General features: G+C 43.3%; 1 protein-coding gene across 6 annotated transcripts in view; it reads left to right on the top strand.

Moving 5' to 3' along the window:
* Nucleotides 1-463: 463 nt before the first annotated feature.
* The window catches only part of LOC137375158 (alpha-1,4-N-acetylglucosaminyltransferase-like), a 133,663-nt gene continuing 110,509 nt past the window's right edge, over nt 464-23,617 (top strand). For 2 of the 6 annotated variants that reach the window (XM_068041864.1, XM_068041866.1), the window contains exon 1: nt 464-905. Coding sequence is in view for 1 of the 6 variants with exons in the window: in XM_068041863.1 (XP_067897964.1) it covers nt 13,781-13,796 (16 nt within the window). In the remaining 5 variants the exon portion in view is untranslated. Of the gene's footprint in view, nt 906-1,887; nt 1,941-13,752; nt 13,797-23,075; nt 23,554-23,617 lie in introns of those variants that run through there. The other 4 variants (XM_068041868.1, XM_068041869.1, XM_068041863.1 and 1 more) reach the window with 4 other exon arrangements.

Genomic DNA, 23,617 nt, shown 5'->3' with positions numbered 1-23,617 from the left:
ACCGGAGCACCCGGCGGAAACCCACGCAGACACAGAGAGAACTTGTAGCTCTGCACAGGCAGTACCCAGAACTGAACCCAGGTCACTGGATCTATGAGGCTGAGGTGCTAACCACTGTGCCGCCCCCACTGCGTTGGTGGTGAACTCCCGTCCGCCGAAGGGAAAATTCCGGCCTATGTCTTTGCTCGGACATCGTCTTCTGCCCCGACCCGAACCCAACCAGACCTGACGACATGCATCAGGTTCGGTTCAGGTCGGGTCAGTCGCTTCCGGGTTCAGCATTGGGGCTCGGATCAGCCCGGGCTGGACATGGAGAGTGCTGCCTTGCTCCGGGAAGTAACCTTCAGATGAACATTCAGGGGGTCTGGATGGGAAATGTGCAGTGCTCTGAAATCTTCCCTATTCTTCCTGTTTGAAAACATATCTCGGTAGCCTGCAGATGGCAGCTGTGGTCTTATTACTGACGCCCTCACACGAATATCGAGGTGTGAAATGCTCCACCGCACTTACCCCAGCAGCTCAGAGCACACCGGCCTCACAAGTCTTTCACTAGATGTTTCATTTATCCAGTTTTAGTTCATGTGTTTTTTTTTAAATAGAGCAGTTCTCTGTCCTTTTAAAGCCAGCGAGAGAGTGCAAAATCGTGGAAAAATGACTCAGTGCCTGAGAGACAGCGAGAAGGCAAAGTCTGGAGCCTACTTCTGGTTTTACAGCAAGGAAAGAGAGAGAAAGAAAGACTGAGATCAGGAAAAACAGAAATCAGAGGTGAGAAGAATGGGAGGGAAAGAAGCAGCTACAAGTTCTGACATAAAGCACCCGAGTGAAATTAACCCAACCCTTTACATTCTGAAATCTATCAAGTCTGGGAGAAACTGGCAAGCCCGGGGAAGATACCAATAACTGCAGTAAGTACAGAATCATTAACTGAGCTCTTGCTTTAATCTATACTTGGCCCAAGGATTTAAAATTATCTGGAAATAGGGACATTAAACTTCCCAACCTGAGATCTCCGGGGAGATTTTTATTTGTTAAATGACATCGGAACTTGATACAGTTCAGAAGCTTGATTGTTACATTGCATGATTTGCTGAAGTGGATTTTTTTCCCTGTGAGTGCTCAGGGTCGCGGCGCCTTCGCCTGTTTGAAATCAGTGTTTGTTATTTTTTTTTAAACTTTATGATATTAATTGAACACAGGTACATCAACAACTGGCACCTGGTCTAAAGCCTGGCTACCTTACCAAACCCAAATACCTGTCAGGTTCGGGTCGGGTCGGGCGTTTAAAAAAATTAAAGGACTCGGACTCGGGTCAGGGTCAGGTTCAGGTTGGCTGTTGTCGGGTTGTGCCTGGGTCGTGTTTTAATTTTATACCTGAGCCAGGCTTTAGCGTGGGGGGGTCCAGGACCCAGTCAGACAACATTGTGGGCTGCACTACTGTCATAATTGTGGCGATGGTGGCTGAGGTCAATTCCCCATATCAGTTATTGAAATTATACCCATGCTGTATTCAGCAGCTTTTTTTTGCCATTTTTTCACCAGTAGGAGATAGTTACAGCAGTGTGTGAATGGCTGGGTGTTCTAAAGATGGGAAACACATTTTATTGTGTACAAATTCTTGATTAAGGTGCTGTAAAGTAAATGTATCAGATGGGATTGTCTGTCAAATGTCTGCCTCATTTTGCTTTTACATTTTGCCTTATTCTGCTAATAATATGCGGACGTTTTAGCTTCTGGAATTGCCTGTCTGAAATGTCACTATGGTCTCAAAAGTGGAAAATAACTTCCTTTTAGTTATACCTGTTTGGCCCTTGAGCTGACATCATTTTTAAGGCAGAGCTTCCTGATGTTGTCATATCTTTTGTTTAGTGCTATATGTAAAAGAAACAATTCCTACACCAGCTGTCCTTACACACAGCTGGATCACTGGTATATCTCAGCAGGTGGGTAATGGTGACTTTTAAAATCTTTCCTTTGTAATATTAATATTTTCTTGTCATATTGGAAATGGTCTTTGCTCTGTCACATCTCATTGTTTCCTTTTACATGCTTACCCGATGAGCAGTATTTAGATTAATATAAAATAGACATTTTCAGCACAAGGGAAAACGGATCTGCAGCCTCACTCCTGTTCCTCAAACTCGTTCGTTAAGTGTTTCTCAGATATAAAATAGTGAAGCTATCAGATATGTCAACACTAGTCATAAAATAATAGTTTATGCTGAAGCCAGTAAATGTTTGATTTGGTGTGTTGCAAAGTAGAGTAACAGGGAGGGTTCAATATGATTCTGTTTAAAACGAAAACAACTAGTTCATCATTGAGGCTGCTCTGCAGGTTCAAACAGTGGACAGTTGAGTCAGACAGAACAGGAAGGAATGGCCCTTACTAGGAGCACCTGTTGGGAAACTACAGGCTGCCAGCTAGTGATCTGTACTTTCTCCTTGCTTGTGGGGTAAAGAAAGAAGGAAATTGCATTTAAATAGCAAATTTCACAATTTCAAGATGTCCCCAATCACAGCCAATGAAGTACTTTTGAAGTATAGTCACTGTTATAATGTAAGAAAATGCATCGTTTGCAGACAAGGTTCGACAAAGAACAATGAGATAATGATCAGTTAATGTGTTCTCATGATGTTTGTTGAGGGATAATATTGGCTGCTACACTGGCAGTGTTCTTCATGGGATCGGCTTGGCATTTCTTCACGGATGAAGATTTTGGTAAGGCTGTAACCCTTGGTGTCATGAGATCATTTACATTACAACCACCTGGCAGTTCAGAAGGGTTCCTCAATTTCACATCACATCTGAAAGATGACATCTCCAACAGTGCAGCAGTCCCTCAGTTCTGCAGTGAAGTGACAGCCTGCATTATGTGCTTATAGTATCTTGAAGTGGGGCTTGAAGGCACAACCTTCGAACTCAGATGTGAGAGATCTAAAGCACTGAGCAAAGGCTGACATATCAGCAACTTGAGACAAACCAACAATTGTTATACAAGTAGCAATGTGATTCCTTTGTTGACTCAAAACTGAATTTGAAATCCTTGCTTTGAATTTTTTTATGGTTTCAAACAATTCTGGCCAATTAAAGTGTGGTTGTTGAATGACTGGTTCCAAAGTCACTCCCTCTGCTGCATTCCACTGAAGGTCATCAATCAACATAGTTGTACAAAATTATGAGGGGCCGAGATAGACTAGACGGGTAGGACCTGTTTCCCCTAGTGGAGAGGTCAATTACCGGGGGCACAGATTTAAGGTGATTGGTAGAAGTATTAGAGGGGACATGGGGAGAAACCTTCACCCAGAGAGTGGTGGGTGTCTGGATTCACTGCCAGGAATGGTGGCAGAGGCAGAAACCCTCAATTCTTTTAAACGGTACCTGGACATGTACCTGAAGTGCTGTATCCGGCAAGGCTATGGACCAGGTGCTGGAAAGTGGGATTAGATTGGGCGGCTAGTTTTTTCAGCCAGTGTGGACACAACAGGCTGAATGGCCTCCTTCTGTGCTGTAATTTTTCTATGGTTCTTTTCGAATGCTGTTCCCTTATTTTGAAGTGGGTTGTAAAAGATTGGTATATAGCTCATGATAAACAGTTTATACATGCACTAGTATTGGCAGTGCTTGTATTAAATGTACAGGTGCAGAAAGCAGAGAGCTGTAAGGGAGTGTTGCCTGTCTACATCCTGTTAGAGAAACTTCCAAGCTTGTTTATCATGAAGACAGAGACAAAGATGCTTTGGTGGAGACTGTTTATTGCTTGTCGGAGTTTACTTCTCCACTCCGAACACCCAGCCACTGCTGGCTGGCTCTTTATATATACATCTGAGTACAGTTAACTATTCAACACTCAACACCTGTTCACCCTAATACCTTCAACTACCAGGTATTTAACATCCATTAACAGAACTGATTAGACACTAAGATCCCCTTTTCTTTACAGTAAATACATTTTTATATTTGTTTACATATAAAAAAAACAAAAAGATAAAATAATGATACATTTTTTTAGCTTACATTATACCATCAATGTTCAACAGCAGTCATTAACATACAGTATATTCCCTTTTAAAAAAAAAACTTGTTTAAAGAATTACAAAGCAATCTAAAATTTAAAAAATTCCACATTTTCCTAACTCATCATTAAAAGACAGCCCTCTTCAAGGAAATCCAACAATTTCTTTGAACAAGCACCTCTTTGTAAAACAATCGGACATCTGATGAATTGCGTCGACCCATTTTATTTTGGAAATTTCTTTTCTTTCCAACATTTTTTATACTTGTGAGATTAATCCTCAACCTCTTTTCTGTGACACTTTGTTGAACAGACATTGTCCCAGAGAGAATGGTTATCTATGTAGCATTCTATAGGAAAAGTTTTTCTCTGATTGCCCCTTATGAGTTCCTTTAAAATACTCGCTAAATACATACCCATATCTATTGCTTCTATCAATGCAAGCAGCGAAGGTACTTTTAACTATCATGTATTTTCTACGATTCCCAAGCTAATGGACAACATTTATCATTTCTTCCCATCAAAAATATAATGAACTCTGCTCTGCTCAAATAACCATTCAGGAAGATTAGCGTGTGAGGCGTCACTAAATATGACTAATTTCATTTCTTCTGGGTCACCCAGTGCTGTACATTTGTCTAAACTCAATTTCTTCAATGTCTTATTTGCTTTCAGCACTTCCCTAACAGTAATGTTTCAGCATGGTGCTCAATTGCAATACATCACAACAAACATCTAGCCTAGTTTGTGTGCACAACCAGTGCCCGATTAAGCTCCTTAATTGGTCTGCTTCCTCCTTCGTTGCAGAGTCTTCCTTTTGTGAGGATCTGGCCAGATTTATTGGGACCCTATAAACATTCTAAGTAAGACTGTTGATTTCGTGTTACTCCCAACTTTGTCTCGTATTCAACCCTATATATTTAAAAAGCTCCAGAAACCAGACTTCCAATTTTAAATTCCTGTAGAACTTGATCTAACATATTTCTCATGCCGCAGATCCTCCCCACAGAAAATTACCTCTATCATGAAAATGCCTGCTAGTTTTCCTTCATAGTACCAATGAAACATTGCTGGATCTGCTTTTAGCAGAATACAACCAGCTTTTCGTCGGACAGACCAAACTGATAAATACCACACCCTGGATGCATCATTTAGCCCATACACTCACTTGTTTAGCTTCCATAATTTCCCTTCTATATCTCCAGCTTCCTTTGGTGGCTTTAAAAATACTTCCCTTTGAAACTTCTCTCATTGCAAAAATGCTGTTTTGATGTCAATGGACTTACATTCCCATGAGTGTCACTAAAAGGGCTAGGAAAATCCTCAAACTTGCTTTTCCTGCTGTTGGGGAGTCTATTCTAACTTCCTGGTCACCTAGTCATTCCTCAAATCCCTGAGCTACAAGTCTGGCCTGAGTTTTATATGTAGCATCGGAAAGTAGTTTCTCTGTCCAGATCCATCTACGAGACATGCTTGTTATCCTCTATCTGGCACCTCCCTGTGTACACCAAACTCTCTCCACCTGGCAAGCTCTTTTTGTTTTGCCTCCTTTACCAACTTACCATCTAACTTGTTGGTCGCCAATAGAGCTTCTCTATTGTAAGGACTTCTACTTCCTGTGGTGCTCCTCGTCTGGTCTCTGGTCCTTGCTGTTGTGAACCCACATTCCCTATTTCATTTCCTATCCTTTTCTGGACTGCTACCACTCAACCTGTCCCTCCAAGGACCAGACTTCCTTTCACAAGTTCATGACCTTTTCCTTGGCCTATGATCATCTTCAGACCCACTGTCTGAACTTACACTACTTTTTATGGCCTTCCACAGTTTCACTTCCTTCTGCCAATCTATAGGTCTGATATCTTGGTCCTTTATTTTATTTTTTATTTATTTAGCAATACAGCACTGAAACAGGCCCTTCGGCCCACTGAGTCGGTGCCGACCATCAACCACCCAGTTATACTAATCCCATATTCCTACCACATCCCCACCTTCCCCTACCTATACTAGGGGCGATTTATAATTGCCAATTTACTTATCAACCTGCAAGTCATTGGCTGTGGGAGGAAACCGGAGCACCCAGCAAAAACCCACACGGTCACAGAGAAATTGCAAACTCTGCATAGGCAGTACTCAGAATTGAACGTGGGTCGCTGGAGCTGTGAGGCTGCGGTGCTAACCACTGCACCACCCTTGTCTTGCACATTCAACCAATGTTTGTATTTCCCTGTGGCCTTTCCTGCCCTTCCTATAATGGTGGCATCCCTCCATTCATTTGTCCCTTCTGGCATACAAGTTACTCTAGTCACAATTTTCCACACTTGACCTTTGGGATAAATGGCCTTGTCTGGATCTTTACTATCACTTGGTCCACTCTCAGTCAGCCCATTATCTGCCACAATCTGTTGCTCGTAAACGTCAGACATCGGGGCATATCTGCATGTGAAGTACATGGTGCATCATCAGTGTCCATCATTTGTTCAGATTCTGTCAATGTATAATCAGTTCCAATAACCCGTGAGGAATATACTCAGTTTGGTTGCCATGTTGCAAAATTACTGTTTTGCCATCGGTGCCTACAACTTTTCCTGGGCCTCTCCATTCTTTCTGCCCTTCTCTTTTGTAATACACCCTGTGCACGGTATTAAAATTCTTTTCTGATGGCCTGATCAGATACCTCAAAGCTGTCCTGATTTTTTTCTGAAACCTCCACCTTAATAAATGCTCTTCTCCCTGCAAGCACGGCATTCAAATGTTCTGCAAAAATTGAACTAATCTAAAGCCAGAGGATGATTCCACATTACCGAAGGTACTTTCGGATTCATGCTGTAAAATAATTGATAGGAGCTGTAGCACCTAACCATTTAAAGCATGTTTTTCGTGTGTACTGCCCAAGCCAGAGCAGTTGTCTACTTACAATTTGGTTGGTCGGCTAAAACTTTTTCAGAGCACTTGGTCAATCACGGCATGATTTCTCACAAATCCCATTACTAAAAGGATTTTCTACTGCTGTGTGCATCACTACAATATTCATATTTTCTCATATTACTGAACTCATCATTGGCAAATTCTCTTCCGTTGTCAGTTAGAAATCTAGCCAGTGCTCCCAGACCCATTTCTATCCACCTTTCCATTATCTTGTCCATTATTACTTTTGTCTTTACTATAAATTACCATTGACAGACTGAACCTAGTCACTATGTCCACACTATAAAGCGGAGAAGAAAACTGTTTGTCTTTATCCCATACCGTCAAGTCCATTGCCAAGGTTTCATTAAAGTCCCTTGCTAATGGGATATTGATAACATATCATGATGTCCTCCTGTATTTTTACAGATCTCATTTTTTACTGATATCCTTGATAACTTTAGTGTAGTCATCATCTTTCCTATCCTGAGTGGTGTGAAACAGGGCTGTGTTCTCGCACCTACACTTTTTGGGATTTTCTTCTCCCTGCTGCTTTCACATGCGTTCAAATCCTCTGAAGAAGGAATTTTCCTCCACACAAGATCAGGGGGCAGGTTGTTCAACCTTGCCCGTCTAAGAGCGAAGTCCAAAGTACGGAAAGTCCTCATCAGAGAACTCCTCTTTGCTGACGATGCTGCTTTAACATCTCACACTGAAGAATGCCTGCAGAGTCTCATCGACAGGTTTGCGTCTGCCTGCAATGAATTTGGCCTAACCATCAGCCTCAAGAAAACGAACATCATGGGGCAGGATGTCAGAAATGCTCCATCCATCAATATTGGCGACCACGCTCTGGAAGTGGTTCAAGAGTTCACCTACCTAGGCTCAACTATCACCAGTAACCTGTCTCTAGATGCAGAAATCAACAAGCGCATGGGTAAGGCTTCCACCGCTATGTCCAGACTGGCCAAGAGAGTGTGGGAAAATGGCGCACTGACACGGAACACAAAAGTCCGAGTGTATCAGGCCTGTGTCCTCAGTACCTTGCTCTACGGCAGCGAGGCCTGGACAACGTATGCCAGCCAAGAGCGATGTCTCAATTCATTCCATCTTCGCTGCCTTCGGAGAATACTTGGCATCAGGTGGCAGGACTATATCTCCAACACAGAAGTCCTTGAAGCGGCCAACATCCCCAGCTTATACACACTACTGAGTCAGCGGCGCTTGAGATGGCTTGGCCATGTGAGCCGCATGGAAGATGGCAGGATCCCCAAAGACACATTGTACAGCGAGCTCGCCACTGGTATCAGACCCACCGGCCGTCCATGTCTCCGTTATAAAGACGTCTGCAAACGCGACATGAAATCGTGTGACATTGATCACAAGTCGTGGGAGTCAGTTGCCAGCATTCGCCAGAGCTGGCGGGCAGCCATAAAGACAGGGCTAAATTGTGGCGAGTCGAAGAGACTTAGTAGTTGGCAGGAAAAAAGACAGAGGCGCAAGGGGAGAGCCAACTGTGCAACAGCCCCAACAAACAAATTTCTCTGCAGCACCTGTGGAAGAGCCTGTCACTCCAGAATTGGCCTTTATAGCCACTCCAGGCGCTGCTTCACAAACCACTGACCACCTCCAGGCGCGTATCCATTGTCTCTCGAGATAAGGAGGCCCAAAAGAAGAAGTCATCATCTGTTACCCCTGCATCTTTGAACAGAATCTTCAACCTATGACAAGATGGATGTGCAAACTGTTGATGTACTTTTGGAATAATTTGCATTTTCTTTAAATCCCTGCCCCTGGATGCCATTTATCCCTCTTTAACATCCTGCTTAGAGATATTAGGTCTCATTAAAAGGAATACAATAATGTCCTGACAAAGCTACAGATATCCCAAAGACAATCACCTTATCATGTTCCATATCAAATTGGTTGGTTGACTTAACAGCAAAAGGTATTTCACTGGATACCACATCCGTACTAATAAAATAGTTTACCCCTGCTATTTTACATTGATATCACTAAAAAGAGTGGTAATTCCATGTGTTATCATCCCCAAACCTGAAACAGATAATACTGTCATATTCCTTGACCTTAATTGGGTCTTCCTTACTTCAAAGAATCCATGTAACACCTTAATCAGTCCACTCCAGATACTGTGAATGTACACCCACTGTTCAGTACTCCACAATTAAACAAATCTGCAACCAGAACACTCAGTACTGGACTGAAGCTTCTCATGACCAGTACAATTCCTTCTGATTGATCAGTAACATCATCCTCGCCTTCCGAACCTTCCATGTCATGTGTCGTCTCAAAAACCCTGTTATTCCCTTTTGGACAATGCAACATATAATGATTCTGAGTCACATCAGAAACACCTGTTGACCACCCCTTGGTTATTTCTGGGGTTCATCCTTCTGTCATAATTGCCCAATTCCTGCCATCTGTTATAGCTGCCAAAAGGGTCTCTATCCTCATTAGTTTTGAGATTTTCCTTTCATACTGATGTTTGTGCCCCATATTTGAATGACCTCAGAATGTTGCTAGCATTGTATCCTTCAGTGGTGACACTGCTGAAGAGCCCATTTGCACCATGAAAGCAGCCCAAAAGGAATGTTTTCAGGATGTCAGACATATGATCAAATAGCATATCTTTCTTTGAATCTAACTCCGGTTAATACCAAGAGCCTATCCATGTTCAATATCCTAGTACAATCCAACAATTTGAAGGGAAGCACAGATATAGGAATTTCCAAGTAGAATCGCTGCAACCTTGCATATAGTCAGTTAAACTCCATAATATATTCTTCTATGGAAGAACCATCCAATTTTCTAAATTTATCAAAGTCCGACCATGCCTCATAGGCACTCCATAAGTCATCTTTCATATAAATTTTATCAATAGATATTAAGGGATTGTCCAAACCTTCCTCATTGTCCAAATGAGCCTCTGGCTCCAAGAACACTTTGCCCCTGATCTTGCTTCTGGCAGGAAGTGAAAGTGCAAGGGCTATTCCTTGCTTCCTCTTTGGTTAAGAAATACCCCATGTCCATAGATCAACTTCATTCTCCTATTCCTCGCAAGGTTCAGCTTCACAAAACAGCTGTCAAAAATCATACCCTGACAGACACCTGGTATCAATCATCTTTCTTCAGAAAGAAAACTCCAATTGCAGCCTTCTCAAAGAAAACTCCAATTTTAATCTCCCATCTGAAAACAAATCTTAGTTTCAAAACTTCACTTTCAGGCAACCATTCTCTGCTACAAATGTCAGAGAAACTGCCAAGCCTGTTTGTGAAAAAGACACTAATACTAGGATGCTTTGGTGGAGACTGTTTTATTTTGCTTACTTCTCCACTCCTAACAACACCCAGCCAGTGCTGGCTGGCTGGATCTTTATATATACATCTGAGTACAGTTAACTAATCAACACTCAACACCTGTTCACCCTATTCCCTTAAACCAGTAGGTTATTAACATCAATTAACAGAACTTATTAGACACTAACACACCCCTCACAGCCCATGGAATCAGACAATCTCAGGAACACATCTCTTAGCTCAGGAGCAACTCCTTTGACATAACTGCAGAACAGTGACCTTAGGAGTTAGCCTACACAATTGTGTCATTTCCAGGCATCCCAACTGGAGGGATGAAAATCCAGTTGGTTTTACAACAGACGTGCAAGCAGCTCTGTCTGGTTACAGCCCAGGTGGTAAGTTGAAAATCACCCTGCTGTGACCTCTCCTCCCAATGGATGTCAGTGGATCTCAGTTGTTTGTAACCCACTGAGCTGAATATTTGCTGCTGGTGAGCCAGCAGTAACACACTCAATAAATCACACTTTCTTGCTACAGGGAGAGGTTATAATCTCTCCTGTTCATCGACTCTCCACAGCAGTTTCATTGCCCATGGTCACTTTCTCACAATTGTTAGGGTTGTTATCAGCTCTCGTGTTGTATGATTTGTGTTAATTAATGTGCAAAGCACTTGGAGTTAAATTATTACTGAGTGGAGTGCTCATGCTCCAGTTTTCAGGAAGGGTGGGGTCAGGATCTGAGAACTTTTATCTCAATTACCTCCCGACTGACCGCCATCTCTGGTGAAGCAGACCGCATATCACTAACCAGGGAGAGGGGATTTTTGCCTTAGGCTTGAGCACAGATAATTACACCAATGAATAGATTAATTTTAGTAGCTAATTGTTTATTTACCATCAGATTTCTCCTCATACATAAATATCACTTCAGGTGTCTTATGTCAACAAAAGGCAGGATTGTAACAGAACAGTTTATGTACAACAAAACAGCCAAACAATATATAAGCTCATCTACAGCCAGTCCATTGTCTGCCAAGCAAGCAGTTACTGATCATCTCCTTCTAAGGTTTCATCTGCTTCAAAGGGTTCATCTCCCCAGAGGTTTGGTTTAGTTCTTTGGCCTCCTTGTCTCGAGATACAATGGGTAAGCACCTGGAGGTGGTCAGTGGTTTGTGAAGCAGCGCCTGGAGTGGCTATAAAGGCCAATTCTAGATTGACAGACTCTTCCACAGGTGCTGCAGATACAATTGGTTGTCAGGGCTGTTTCACAGTTGGTTCTCTCCTTGCGCTTCTGTCTTTTTTCCTGCCAACTGCTAAGTCTCTTCGACTCGCCACTCTTTAGCCCCGCCTTTATGGTTGCCCGCCAGCTCTGGCGATCACTGGCAACTGACTCCCACGACTTGTGATCAATGTCACAGGACTTCATGTTGCGTTTGCAGACGTCTTTAAAGTGGAGCCATGGACAGCCGGTGGGTCTGGTACCAGTGATGAGCTCGCAGTTCAATGTGTCCTTGGGGATCCTGCCATCTTCCATGTGGCTCACATGGCCAAGACATCTCAGGCGCCGCTGGCTCAGTAGGGTGTATATGTTGGGGATGTTGGCCGCCTCGAGGACTTCTGTGTTGGAGATACGGTCCTGCCACCTGAAGCCAAGGATTCTCCGGAGGCAGCGAAGATGGAATGAATTGAGACGTCGCTCTTGGCTGACGTACGTTGTCCAGGCCTCGCTGCCATAGAGCAAGGTACTGAGGACACAGGCTTGATACACTTGGACTTTTGTGTTCTGTGTCAGTGCGCCATTTTCCCACACTCTCTTGGCCAGTCTGGACATAGCAGAGGAAGCCTTTCCCATGCTCTTGTTTAATTCTGCATCTAGAGACAGGTTAATGGTGATAGTTGAGCCTAGGTAGGTGAACTCTTGAACCACTTCCAGAGTGTGGTCGCCAATATTGATAGATGGGGCATTTCTGACGTCCTGTCCCATGATGTTCGTTTTCTTGAGGCTGATGGTCAGGTCAAATTCATTGCAGGCAGCTGCAAACCTGTCGATGAGACTCTGCAGGCACTCTTCAGTGTGAGATGTTAAAGCAGCATCGTCAGCAAAGAGGAGTTCCCTGATGAGGACTTTCCGTACTTTGGTCTTCGCTTTTAGAAGGGCAAGGTTGAACAACCTGCCACCTGATCTTGTGTGGAGGAAAATTCCTTCTTCTGAAGACTTAAATGCATGTGAGAGCAGCCATGAGAAGAAAATCCCAAACAGTGTAGGAGCGAGAACACAGCCCTGTTTCACACCGCTCAGGATTGGAAAGGGGTCTGATGAGGCGCCGCTATGCTGAATTGTGCCTTTCATATTGTTATGGAATGAGGTGATGATACTTAGTAGCTTTGGTGGGCATCCAATCTTTTCTCGTCGTCTGAAGAGACCACTTCTGCTGACGAGGTCAAAGGCTTTGGCGAGATCAATGAAAGCAACACAGAGGGGCATCTGTTGTTCACGGCATTTCTCCTGTAGCTGGCGAAGGGAGAACAGCATGTCAATGGTCGATCTCTCTGCACGAAAGCCACACTGTGCCTCAGGATAGACACGCTCAGCCAGCTTCTGGAGCCTGTTTAAAGCGACACGAGCGAAGACGTTCCCCACTATGCTGAGCAGTGAGATTCCACGCTAGTTGTTGCAGTCACCATGGTCACCCTTGTTCTTATAGAGGGTGATGGTGATGATATTGGCATTGTGCATGTCCTGTGGTACTGCTCCCTCATCCCAGCACAGACAAAGCAGTTCGTGCAGAGCTGAACGTATAGCAGGCTTGGCACTCTTGATGATTTCAGGGGTAATGCCGTCCTTCCCATGGGCTTTTCCGCTGACTAGAGAATCAATGGCATCACTGAGTTCCGATTTTGTTGGCTGTACATCCAGCTCATCCATGACTAACAGAGGCTGGGTTGCATTGAGGGCGGTCTCAGTGACAACATTTTCCCTGGAGTACAGTTCTAGGTAGTGCTCCACCCAGCGGTCCATTTGCTTGCGTTGGTCAGTGATTGTGTCCCCTGATTTAGATTTGAGGGGGGCAATCTTCTTGATGGTTGGCCCAAAAGCTCTCTTAATGCCATCATACATCCCTCTGATATCACCTGTGTCAGAGGCCAGCTGAATATGACTGCATAGGTGTTGCCAGTAGTCATTTGCGCAGCGCCTGGCTTTTCTTTGTGCAGCGCTTCTGGCTGCTTTAAGTGCTACGGATGTTAACTCGCTGGGGGCTTTCTTGTAGTTCAGCAGTGCAATGCGCTTAGTGGCTATGACAGGTTCCAGCTCTTAAATGTGAGATTGAAACCAGCCGGCATTCCGCTTCACACAATTGCCATAGGTGGTCATTGCTGAGTCATAGATGGCGTCTCTAACCACACTTGGCCTCTAACCACAGGAAATGCTGCACCCTTTTCATCTATAAAAGTAGTCTGGCCTTGAAAAAATAAGTTTGGAAGAATTGTACGCAGTGGAAGTTTATTCAGTTGCGATCTTCCTTTGATTTTGCATACTGTGGCCTGTAAATGTGTGAAGCACCTGGTCAGTAAGTTATCACAGGTTATTATTAGAAAAAAAAGATTTGCATTGGTATTTTTAAAAGTATGTAGATTAAAATGTTTTATTCTGTGGTAACTTGTCATTTAGTCATCTTCAGGACAAGCAGTTCACTTCAAGGGTATTTGATGATAAGCAGAAACAAATTGGTGATATCACATTTGACATATTGTCCCACCTTCAAATGGATGTTAATGTGTTGGAGAAGATTCAGAGAAGATTAACAAGGATAATTCCAGGACTCTAGGTCCAAGCTATAAAGAAACATTTATTTTGCATTGTAGATTTATGGGTGTCAGATCCACATTTTTTAGATGCAGAGCAGAATGAACAACACAGATACAAGCAGCTGAATCTGGAGTATGAGGACAGAAATAAAGGACATGAGCAAGCATAAAATTTAAGAAGAAAACTAACAAAAGATTAGAAACAAAATTTTGATATGGAGAAATGGGTATCTAAAATACAGTTCCAACTAATGCAGTTGATGCTGTGTCAATTGACACCTTTAAAAGATGATCAAATCTTATGTGCATATGGCAGTTCCTGAACTGATTAGGACAATGGAAAGCTTACACAAGGAATGCAACTATGATCTAGAGTCATAAAGTTATTTACGGCACAGAAGGAGGCCATTCTGTCCATCGATCCCATGCCGGCTCTTCACAGAGCTATGCAGTCAGTCCCACTCCCTGGCTCGATCCCCGTAGTCCTGCAAGTCTATTTCTCTCAGGTGGTCATCCAACCTCCTCCTGAAGTAATTGATCGTCTCTACTTCCACCACCCTCGTGGCCAATGACGTCCAGGTCACTATCACCCGCTGCATAAAAAAGAGCTTCCTCATATTCCCCCTGTATCTTTTGCCCAAACTTTCAATCTAGGATATATCTAGGATATAAGTTTAAAGATGGAAAGAAAAACTTGCATTTATATAATGCCTTTCATGACCTCACAATGTCCCAACTGGATATAAGGTTAGACACCTATTCTGGAATGTTGCCAGAATGTGAAAGCCCTCCTAATCCACGATGACAGAACTGAAGTTAGATAAAGGGTTTAAAACCAGCTTCACTTACAGAAAGATGTTCCAGCTCATTTTGTTACAACAGTTGCCATTTTAATAGTTGTTGTCAGGCAGTTGATTAGGGGAGAGGTCAGGCCACTCAATTCACATACATACACACTGTGCCATTTATTCAAATATGTGTTTGATGAGCAGGCCTTGTGAATATAATAGTTATTTAAATTTTGCTCAGTTGCTATTTTGAAGTTTTTAAAAAATCATCTTATCCTTGTATTGGTCAATCCAAATAACTTAAACGTTTGGTGAGAAGGAAAGAAACACAATATCAGCAAGTTATATCCTAGTTTAACACAGGAGTTGTGAATGATTTAGTAACTACTATATGAGGAACTAGCAATGGTTAACAATTTTGTAAAACAATTCTGTGCACTGCTACTATATGCTTGTTTGATTATTACAGAATTACATAGAATTTACAGTACAAAACAGGTTATTCAGCACAAGTCCATGCCAGCATTTATGCTTCACTCAACCCTCCTCCCATCCTTCCTCATCTTATTAGCATAATTCTCACTTCTCTTTTCCCTCATATCTTATCTTTAACAGTGAAGTAGTGGTCCCACCCATCGGCTGGAAAGCCGGATAAGACCACTTCCGCCGGGCCTGAAAGTCACACTACTGCCTTGCGTGATTTAGGCTCTTAATTGGCTTCAATTGGAGCTTCTGCCTCTCTGAGGCAGGATGTCGTGCCTCCAAGAGCTGCTGGCCAATCAGAGGGCTGATGGCTCTTCAGTCCCAGCAGCGCCACTGAGAGCGGTGGCAACTGCTGGGACTGCACCCACCAAGAAGAGGAGCATGGATGTTGGCCTCCAAAAAGGTTAGCGGGGGTCGAGCCTCGCTGGGGACAATTGGCTAGGCCCCGCCAAGGTGGGGTTTGTGGTCGGAGTGTAGGGTAGAGGGGTTGTTTTAGCGGTGAAACATGCTGCTGGGGGTGGGGGGGCCTCTCCCACAAGGAGGACACCATGTATTACTAGTTGGCTTTCTCAGGTGCTGAAGTGCCCATCCGCCACTGGTAAAATATCAGCAGCAGCAGGAAGGGGCCTTAAATGGCAATTAATTGGTTACTTAAGGGCCTCAATTGGCCTAAGGGCAGGTGGGCCGTTTGCCACCTCCCCCACCACTGGTAAAATAGCAGCGGGGCTCTCCCACATGATTTACACCCCCCCAAACTCCTAGTCCACTCCCAAGGATTAAATTTCAAACATCTATTCTATTCACCTCAATTACCTCTTGTGGTAGTGAGTTCCATATTATCACCACTCACTGTGTAAAGCGGTTTCTTCTGAATTCCTTATTTGATTTTATGGTGATTATCTTATATTGATGGCCTTTGGTTTTGCTCTTCTCCACAAGCAGAAACACTCTCTGACTATTCGATCAAAACCTTTCATGATTTTTAAAGATTTTATTGGCCATCCCTCATCCCTCTCTGTTCATCCTTTCCTGATAGGTATAACATCACAGTTCTGGAATCATCCTTATAAATCTTTTTACACCTCTCCAGTGCCTTTATATCCATTTTATAATATGGCGACCAGAAAAGTACTCCAAGTGTGTTCTAAACACGGTTTGATACAAATTTAGCATAACATCTCTGCTTTTCAATTCTATCTTTAAACCCTCGTGCTTGGTTTGCTTTAGTTTTTGCCTTTATAATGCTCCGATATCATGCCTCGGGACGTTTTATTCTGTTAAAGGTGCTATATAAATGTAAGTTGTTGTCATTGATCTGCTTTTAGTGATTCGTGCATTTGTACTCGCAGATCCCTTTGCTCCTCTATTCCATTTACATCCCATTTTTCAAGTAATATGTGACCTCCTTACTTTTCTTCCCAAAATGTAATACCTCGCATGTTGAAATTAATTTGACAATTATTGTTTAATAAATTTGTTTGGCAATTATCCCAAAACAAAGTCTGATGCAATGTTATTCTACAGCTTCCAAAGATAAGGAAGCTCTCCTGAAGGTACAGAGTAGAACTATAAACTGAAATAATCTGAAAGGGGTACCCAGGCAAGCCATGTCTTTTACCTAGATACCAGGGCAAGTAAACACCTACTCTGGGTCACAGGCTCACTTATATAAGTTAACTGAAACATGCATGGGAGTCAAAAAAAATCTAGAATTTAAAAAAAAATCAAACTGAAAAATGTAACACCTTTCATGCAAAAACAAGAACAAATAAATTCTTGAGCTATACAGCCAGATCAGTAGCATACAGTTCAGAGGAGTTAGTGCTAAAACTGCGCAGAAATCAGCTCAGGCCACACTTTGAGTATTGAATATTGAGATATGAGAGGTATTCAACTCTGGAAGGTGTGCAGAGAAGAACTATGAGGTTGACTTCCAGTATCAACGGACTGTACTATAAGGAATCACTAGAGTATGTGAACCCAAATCATCTGGTATGGGTACAGTTTACACCCAAATGGTTTGAAAATGGGTGTTAGACTGACCCAGGTGGAAGCATTCCATTTCCATCTAATATGCCAAGGCCATCTTAGTGTTATGATTATGCATATTTGCAAATTCAGATTTATTCACAGCTACAGATAGAGGTTAGGATCTTTGCATGGGGTACAGGACTGGTGGGAATGGAAATTTGCACGTAGGCGAAAATTGAAGGATTGAAAGCAATTGAAGGGAATGTGAGAAGAGTGGGGCAAAAGTCCTTACAGTCTTAGAAAATGCTTTTCAACCTTGAAAGAAACATTCCTGTACTTTTCAGGTTTAAATGAGCACTACTATGATCTGAACCCTGTCTATCCAAATCAAATTACATTGAGCTTTTATTCTGGAACCAGGCCATCTGAAAGTTATTACAAAGAACATTCAGTAGCTGACCTCTGGCAGGATGCAGAATTTCAGGAGCTTTGAACTGTAATGTATACACTAAAATGTAGGTAATGAGGTTGGATAGCTATAAATGCAAATGTTCAATAACTGGAATTGTAACTCTTTATAGAATGGCCATGTTAAATGCAACTGAGACAAACTGGATGGGCTAATTCATTGCGCTGAGCAATTGAACCATAGTTAATTTAAATAGGCCACTATTGAACTAGTATATATTCTTCTGACCTTGAGTGCATTCACCTAGTTGAATAGTGACATATCTAAACTGCTTTTTATATAATTGTCCTTGCAAATGGTCTCTCTACTGTTCATCTGGGTGGCACTTGTACTTGTCTGGTTCCATTCTTATATATCAAATTATAGCCAGAGTATCACCTACAATGGCTTTTCTTCCTACTCTGGCAGTTACCTCCTGTGTCCCCAGGGATTTTTCCTTGGCCCACTCCTATTTCTCGTCTGCATGCTGCCACTCAGTGACATCATCTGAAAACAAAAAGCATCAATTTTCACATGTATTATATGACGACGCTCAACGCTACCTCACCACCGCCTCTCTCGACTCCTGCACTGTCACTATATTATCAGACTGCTTGTCCGGCATCCAGTACTGGATGAGCAGAAATTTTCTCCAATTGGTAAAAAAAAATGCCATTGTCTTTGGTCCCCACAGCAAACTCCATTCCTTAGCTACCAACTCTATTGCCCTCCTTGGTAACTGTGTGAGACACAACAAGACTAGGTGCAACCTTAATGTCATATTTCACCCCAAGATGAGCTTCCGACCACATATCCACACCTTCACTGAGACCATCTATTACCACCTCCATAACATTGCCGGTTCCGCCCCTGCTTCAGCTCATCTCCTGCTTAACCACATGTCTTTACATTTGTTACCTCTAGACTTGGCAATTCCAATACACTCGTGGCCAGCCTTCCACATTCTACCCTTTCTAAATTTGAGGTCATCCAAAACTCTGCTGCCCTTGTCCTTAATCACACAGGTCCTGTTCACCCATCACCCCTGTGCTCGCTGTCCTACATTGGCTCACAGTTAACTAACGCCTCAATTTTAAAATTCTTATCCTTATTTTCAAATCCCTCCATGGCCTTGCCCCTTTTTATCTCTGTATTCTCCTCTAGTTCCACAACCTGCGGAGATATCTGTACTCCTCTAATTCTGGCCTCTTGAACATCCCCAATTTTAATTGTTCCACCATTGGTGGCCATGCCTTCAACTGCCTAGACCCTTAGCTCTGGAATTTACTCCCCAAACCTCTCTGCCTCTCTCTCTTTCCTTTTTTAAGACACTTCTTAAAACCTACCTCTTTGGCCAAGCTTTTGGCCATCTGCCTTAATATCGCCTTATGCTGCTCGGTGTCAGGTTTTGCTTTATAAGGTCCTGTGAAGCAAGTGCCTCGGGTGGTTTTATTATGTTAAAGGTGCTATATAAATACAAGTTATTGTTGGAATGCATTCCTTGTGAGTTCATATATTGGAATGCTGTTGTTTGATCAGAATTACATCTGAATCAGGTATGTGTTTACCTAAAATCAAAATATAGTAACCATATTACTGACACTAATGCTGAAGTTATTAACCCAGGACACATGATGCTGATTTCTTCGACAGTGCCTTCCAAACCCATGACTTCCACCACCTAGAATAGGGTTGCCCAACCTTTTCTGGCAGAGGGTCGCATTACGATTTTTGCTCGGCCCAGAGGACCGGTGAGAACATTTCAAAAGACAAAGGCATTAAAAATTTATCTTACTGATAAAAGCAACAACAAATGTGCATTTTTGTGAAGAATCTTTAAATGAGAAGACTAATTTATTGATTACTTTCTCGTCACTATTTTGAAAACTGATTTAGTGACACACTGGCATTGTTTTTGCTTGCAGAAGTAGTCAGTCTCTGCCTGCACACTTGATGTAGTGATGCAGAGTATTCTGGACAGATATCCATCTGTCAGAAGTGATCTTGATCTCTCTGTCGCTGTCTATTTCTCTCCCTATGTTCCCCCCTCTCTGAGTTTCCCCCCCAACTCTCTATGTTGTCCTTGCTCTCTGTGGTTCCCCCCTCTCTGTTCCCTCCTCTATCCCCCCTCTCTCTGTCCCCCTCTCTCTGTTTTCCCCTCTCTCTGTTCCCCCTCTCTCTCTGTTCGACCTCTCTCTCTGTTTCCCTTCTCTCTCTCTCTCTATTTCCGCCCTCTCTCTGGCCCCCTCTCTCTTTGTTTCCCCTCTCTCTCTTTGTTTTCCCCTCTCTCTCTGTTCCCCTCTTCCTCTCAATTTCCCCCCCTCTCTCTCTCTCTGTCCCTCTCTCTTTGTTTCCCCGCTCTCTCTCTATTCCCCCCTCTCTCTGTTCCCCTCTCCCTCTCAATTTTCTCCCCTCTCTCTCGCTCTCTGTCCCCCTCTCTCTCTCTGTTTCCCCCTTCTCTCTCTCTGTCCCTCTCTTTCTTTGTTTCCCCTCTCTCTCTGTTCCTCCCTCTCTCTCTGTTTCCCCGTTCTCTCTCTATTCCCCTCTCTCTCTGTTTCGCCTCTCTCTCTCTTCCCCTCTCTTTCTTTGTTCTCCCCCACCACCCCTCTCTTTCTCTCTTTATCTCTCCCTCTCTCTGACAGTTGCACTGAGCGGGAACGCTCAGTACAGCAGCTTTGTGGTTGATCAGTTTGTTTAAAAACATCGTGCTGAGTTTCACAGATGACAGTAGCTGAAGCAGGAAAGCACTTCAGGCTTTTCCGGTGGGCTTTTCAAAAAGTCGGAAAACCCCAAATCTGTCAAAGTTGAGAAGCATGTTCCTGCTTCAGCAGCTGTCAGCAGTGAAACTGATGATATTTTTAAAAAGGCTGCTCTGCAAGAAGAAGACAATGGGAAATTTCCCATCTCCAGTCACAGAGCCCTGGCGAGGATGAGAAATGGCCCTGAGTACAGTTTACACCCGCGGGCCAGATGGAAACCTTTGGGGGGCCGGATCCTGGCCCGCGGGCCGTAGGTTAGACAACCATGACCTAGAAGGACAAGGGCAGCAGGGGCATAGGAACGCCACCACCTCCAAGTTTCTCTCCAAGCCACACACCATCCTGATTTGGAAATATATCGCTGTTCCTTCACTGTTGCTGGATCAAAATCCTGGAACTCCCTCCCTAACAGCTTTGTTGGTGTACAAGGACTGCAGCGGTTCAAGAAGGCAGCTCACCACCACCTTCTCCAGGGCAATTAGGGATGGACAACAAAAATGCTGGTCTTGCCCACAACATCAACATCCCATAAAGTAATTTTTAAAAAAAGCTAATTGAAAATTTTTGGCCACTGCTATATCAATTCCATCATTTTGCAATGTTTGCTAAACAAAGCTGTATTTCCTTCATGTCGGAGAAATTACTTGTGCTTGAATGGAACTTTAGAAGTTGTTGCTTGTTCCATAATTAAATGATAATGTATTTTAAAACTTGATCTTTGCTTTTCAAACTCCAGCATACCAAGGTTAAAATTGTACAGCATGTTTACTTTCAATAGGTTACTTCTGCATTGAAATACAGTTGGATTGCAGTGATGAACCCAGTAGATTCTTCTTTTGTACATTTCTTTTGTTGTTTGCAGTAATTATTGCTTTCATATGATAGACAATTATATTTACAGGGATGAAATTTGTTTTCTCAAATTTAAGACAGTTTGAGATGAACCAACACTGTTTGCTGATGTAAATATTTTGCACTTAAACTCCTATATTCAGGAGGCTCATAGGAAAGCATCACAGCTGCTACTTCTATTGTGCAAAAACTTTTGTCAAGATTTTGGGAAAGTGACAGTTTATATTTGTCTGACTTGTTCCATGTGTTCGCTTAATTATCCTGAGATAATATGAGCAAATTCAAAGAGAGACTTTAAGTGATTTAAGTGTCTAAATCAAGAAGGCATAGATGTAAGATTAAATGAAAGGGGGCTAAATTAGGCTGTGTAGCTCCCCATTTTTAGGCACTACATAGATACTGGACACTCGAAAATGGGGTGAGAGATGCAGGCGCACACTTTGGACAGAATGGGCAGAATTTAGTGACACCAGCAGGTGCAAGAATGGAGGAGTGGGGGTAGGGCGTGGTGGTGGCCGGAGAATAATGATTGACCCACACATGCCCACAAATCTGACATTGTGGCGTTGGTTCCAGATTTTGTCAGCGGTGGAAAAGCTCCAAGGCGGCGATGCTGCCCTGAAACAACAGGACTGTAATTTAAATTGGTGAATAGCTTGTTATAATACATTTGCATTGAACTGATCACAATTCAACGGGGATTTGGAATTAAGTCAACGGTGGACGGGATCACGTGCCTTCTGATCCCCAGCTGTTTAAAGGTGGCAGCATCAAGGCGAGGCCTCAGTGCCACTGCAGGAAGGCAGCCATGTGGAGTATTGGATGAGGGAAGAGGGGAGCAGAGGCCATTGTCGGCCTGCAGTGCTAGGCAGTCTGCATGGGTGGGCTTGGTCTCAGGTGACAGTGCTGGATGGGCTTGGTTTTGGGTGACAGGGGCTGGTGAGCCATATTTTGGGTGACAGGGTCTAGTGGCCATAGTATTGGGTGACAGGGTCCGGTCGTCATAGCCTGGTGTGGGCACTGAGGGCGCGTGTTCCAAGGGGGGAAGCAAAGGGAAATGTATCAAGGCATGTTCATCTCTGCAAGGACAGCACTCTGGAAGGCTACTATCAGCTGGCATGGCTCGCATACACCCCATCTTTGTGGACCCCTGTGGCACAATGCAGTGGCTTCAACAGAGGTCGGGCCAGGAGGCAGCTTGTGCCTTCCTGTGAAGCTCCAAGAGCTGGGTGACAGCTGCCAGCCATGGCAAGAAGGGCCTCAGTGTACCGGAATTGCCTCAGCTACCTCCAAATGTCTGAGTAGCAGTTTCAGTGAAGACTGCTGTTATGTGTGGGCTTGAGTATTAGGGAATATATGGTACTTGGAAGGGAAACTGAAAGTAGCTCTGTGCTTGGGGAAAGCATCTGACCTGGGGGTTATTGTAAGGCCAAATATGTTTATCCTGCTGTAATGAGAACAGTGAGCAGAACTCTACAGAAGTCTTTAATAAAACACTTGTTAAATCTTTGTTAAAATTGAGCTGTGATTTCAAGTGTGATTCATTTCAGCCTGAGATGTCAGATTGGCATCGAGGTAAATTCAGAGATATTTAGGATTGTGTCATGGCATTTGCTGGAGCTGATATGTCTGCAGTCGGGTAATTGAGCCTTTTGATCCAACAGGCGATGCCAGTTCCGTTACTGTGAAATGGAAAGTGTGGCTGGAGGAGTTTGAAGCATATGCTGACAGTTGGGCTTTGTTTTTGGACGGGGCAACAAAGGTGCAGAAAGCTCAGCGATGGGCCTTATTACTCTTCAATGGGGGTGTGACATTGCCTGACATGGGAGAAAAGGTGGATTATGAACATGCAGTGAAAGCTTTGAAGGACCATTATGTGATGAAGCCAGATGCCACATTCCAAAGGCATTTCCGTCAAAGGGGAAACAGAAGCCCAATTTGTGACTCGTTTGAGGCAGGCATCGGATGGATGCAATTATGTTGTGATGGATTTGAATAACCAGATAATGGATCAGGTGGTCCAACATTGCAAGTCGGATAAGTTGAGATGCAGGCTGCTGGAATGAAGAGGTGACTTAACGTTGGATGACACTTTGAAGATAGCGACTGCATTGGAAGCAGTGGATGGACAAGTTCACAGCCTGCAACTTGGTCCTATTTCTGCTGTTGGCACAACAGCATCTGAGGTTAATTGAGTGACACAATGGAATCCAGGTACGCATATAAGTAAACAACAAGTTTGTGAGAGTATTTCAGATGTGGTAACTTGGGGCACTAT

This window comes from Heterodontus francisci, chromosome 11 (assembly GCF_036365525.1).
Source record: "Heterodontus francisci isolate sHetFra1 chromosome 11, sHetFra1.hap1, whole genome shotgun sequence".
Classification (NCBI taxonomy): domain Eukaryota; kingdom Metazoa; phylum Chordata; class Chondrichthyes; order Heterodontiformes; family Heterodontidae; genus Heterodontus; species Heterodontus francisci.
The sequence above is the reverse complement of the archived record's forward strand: the minus strand, read 5'-3'. Positions and strand labels throughout refer to the sequence as shown.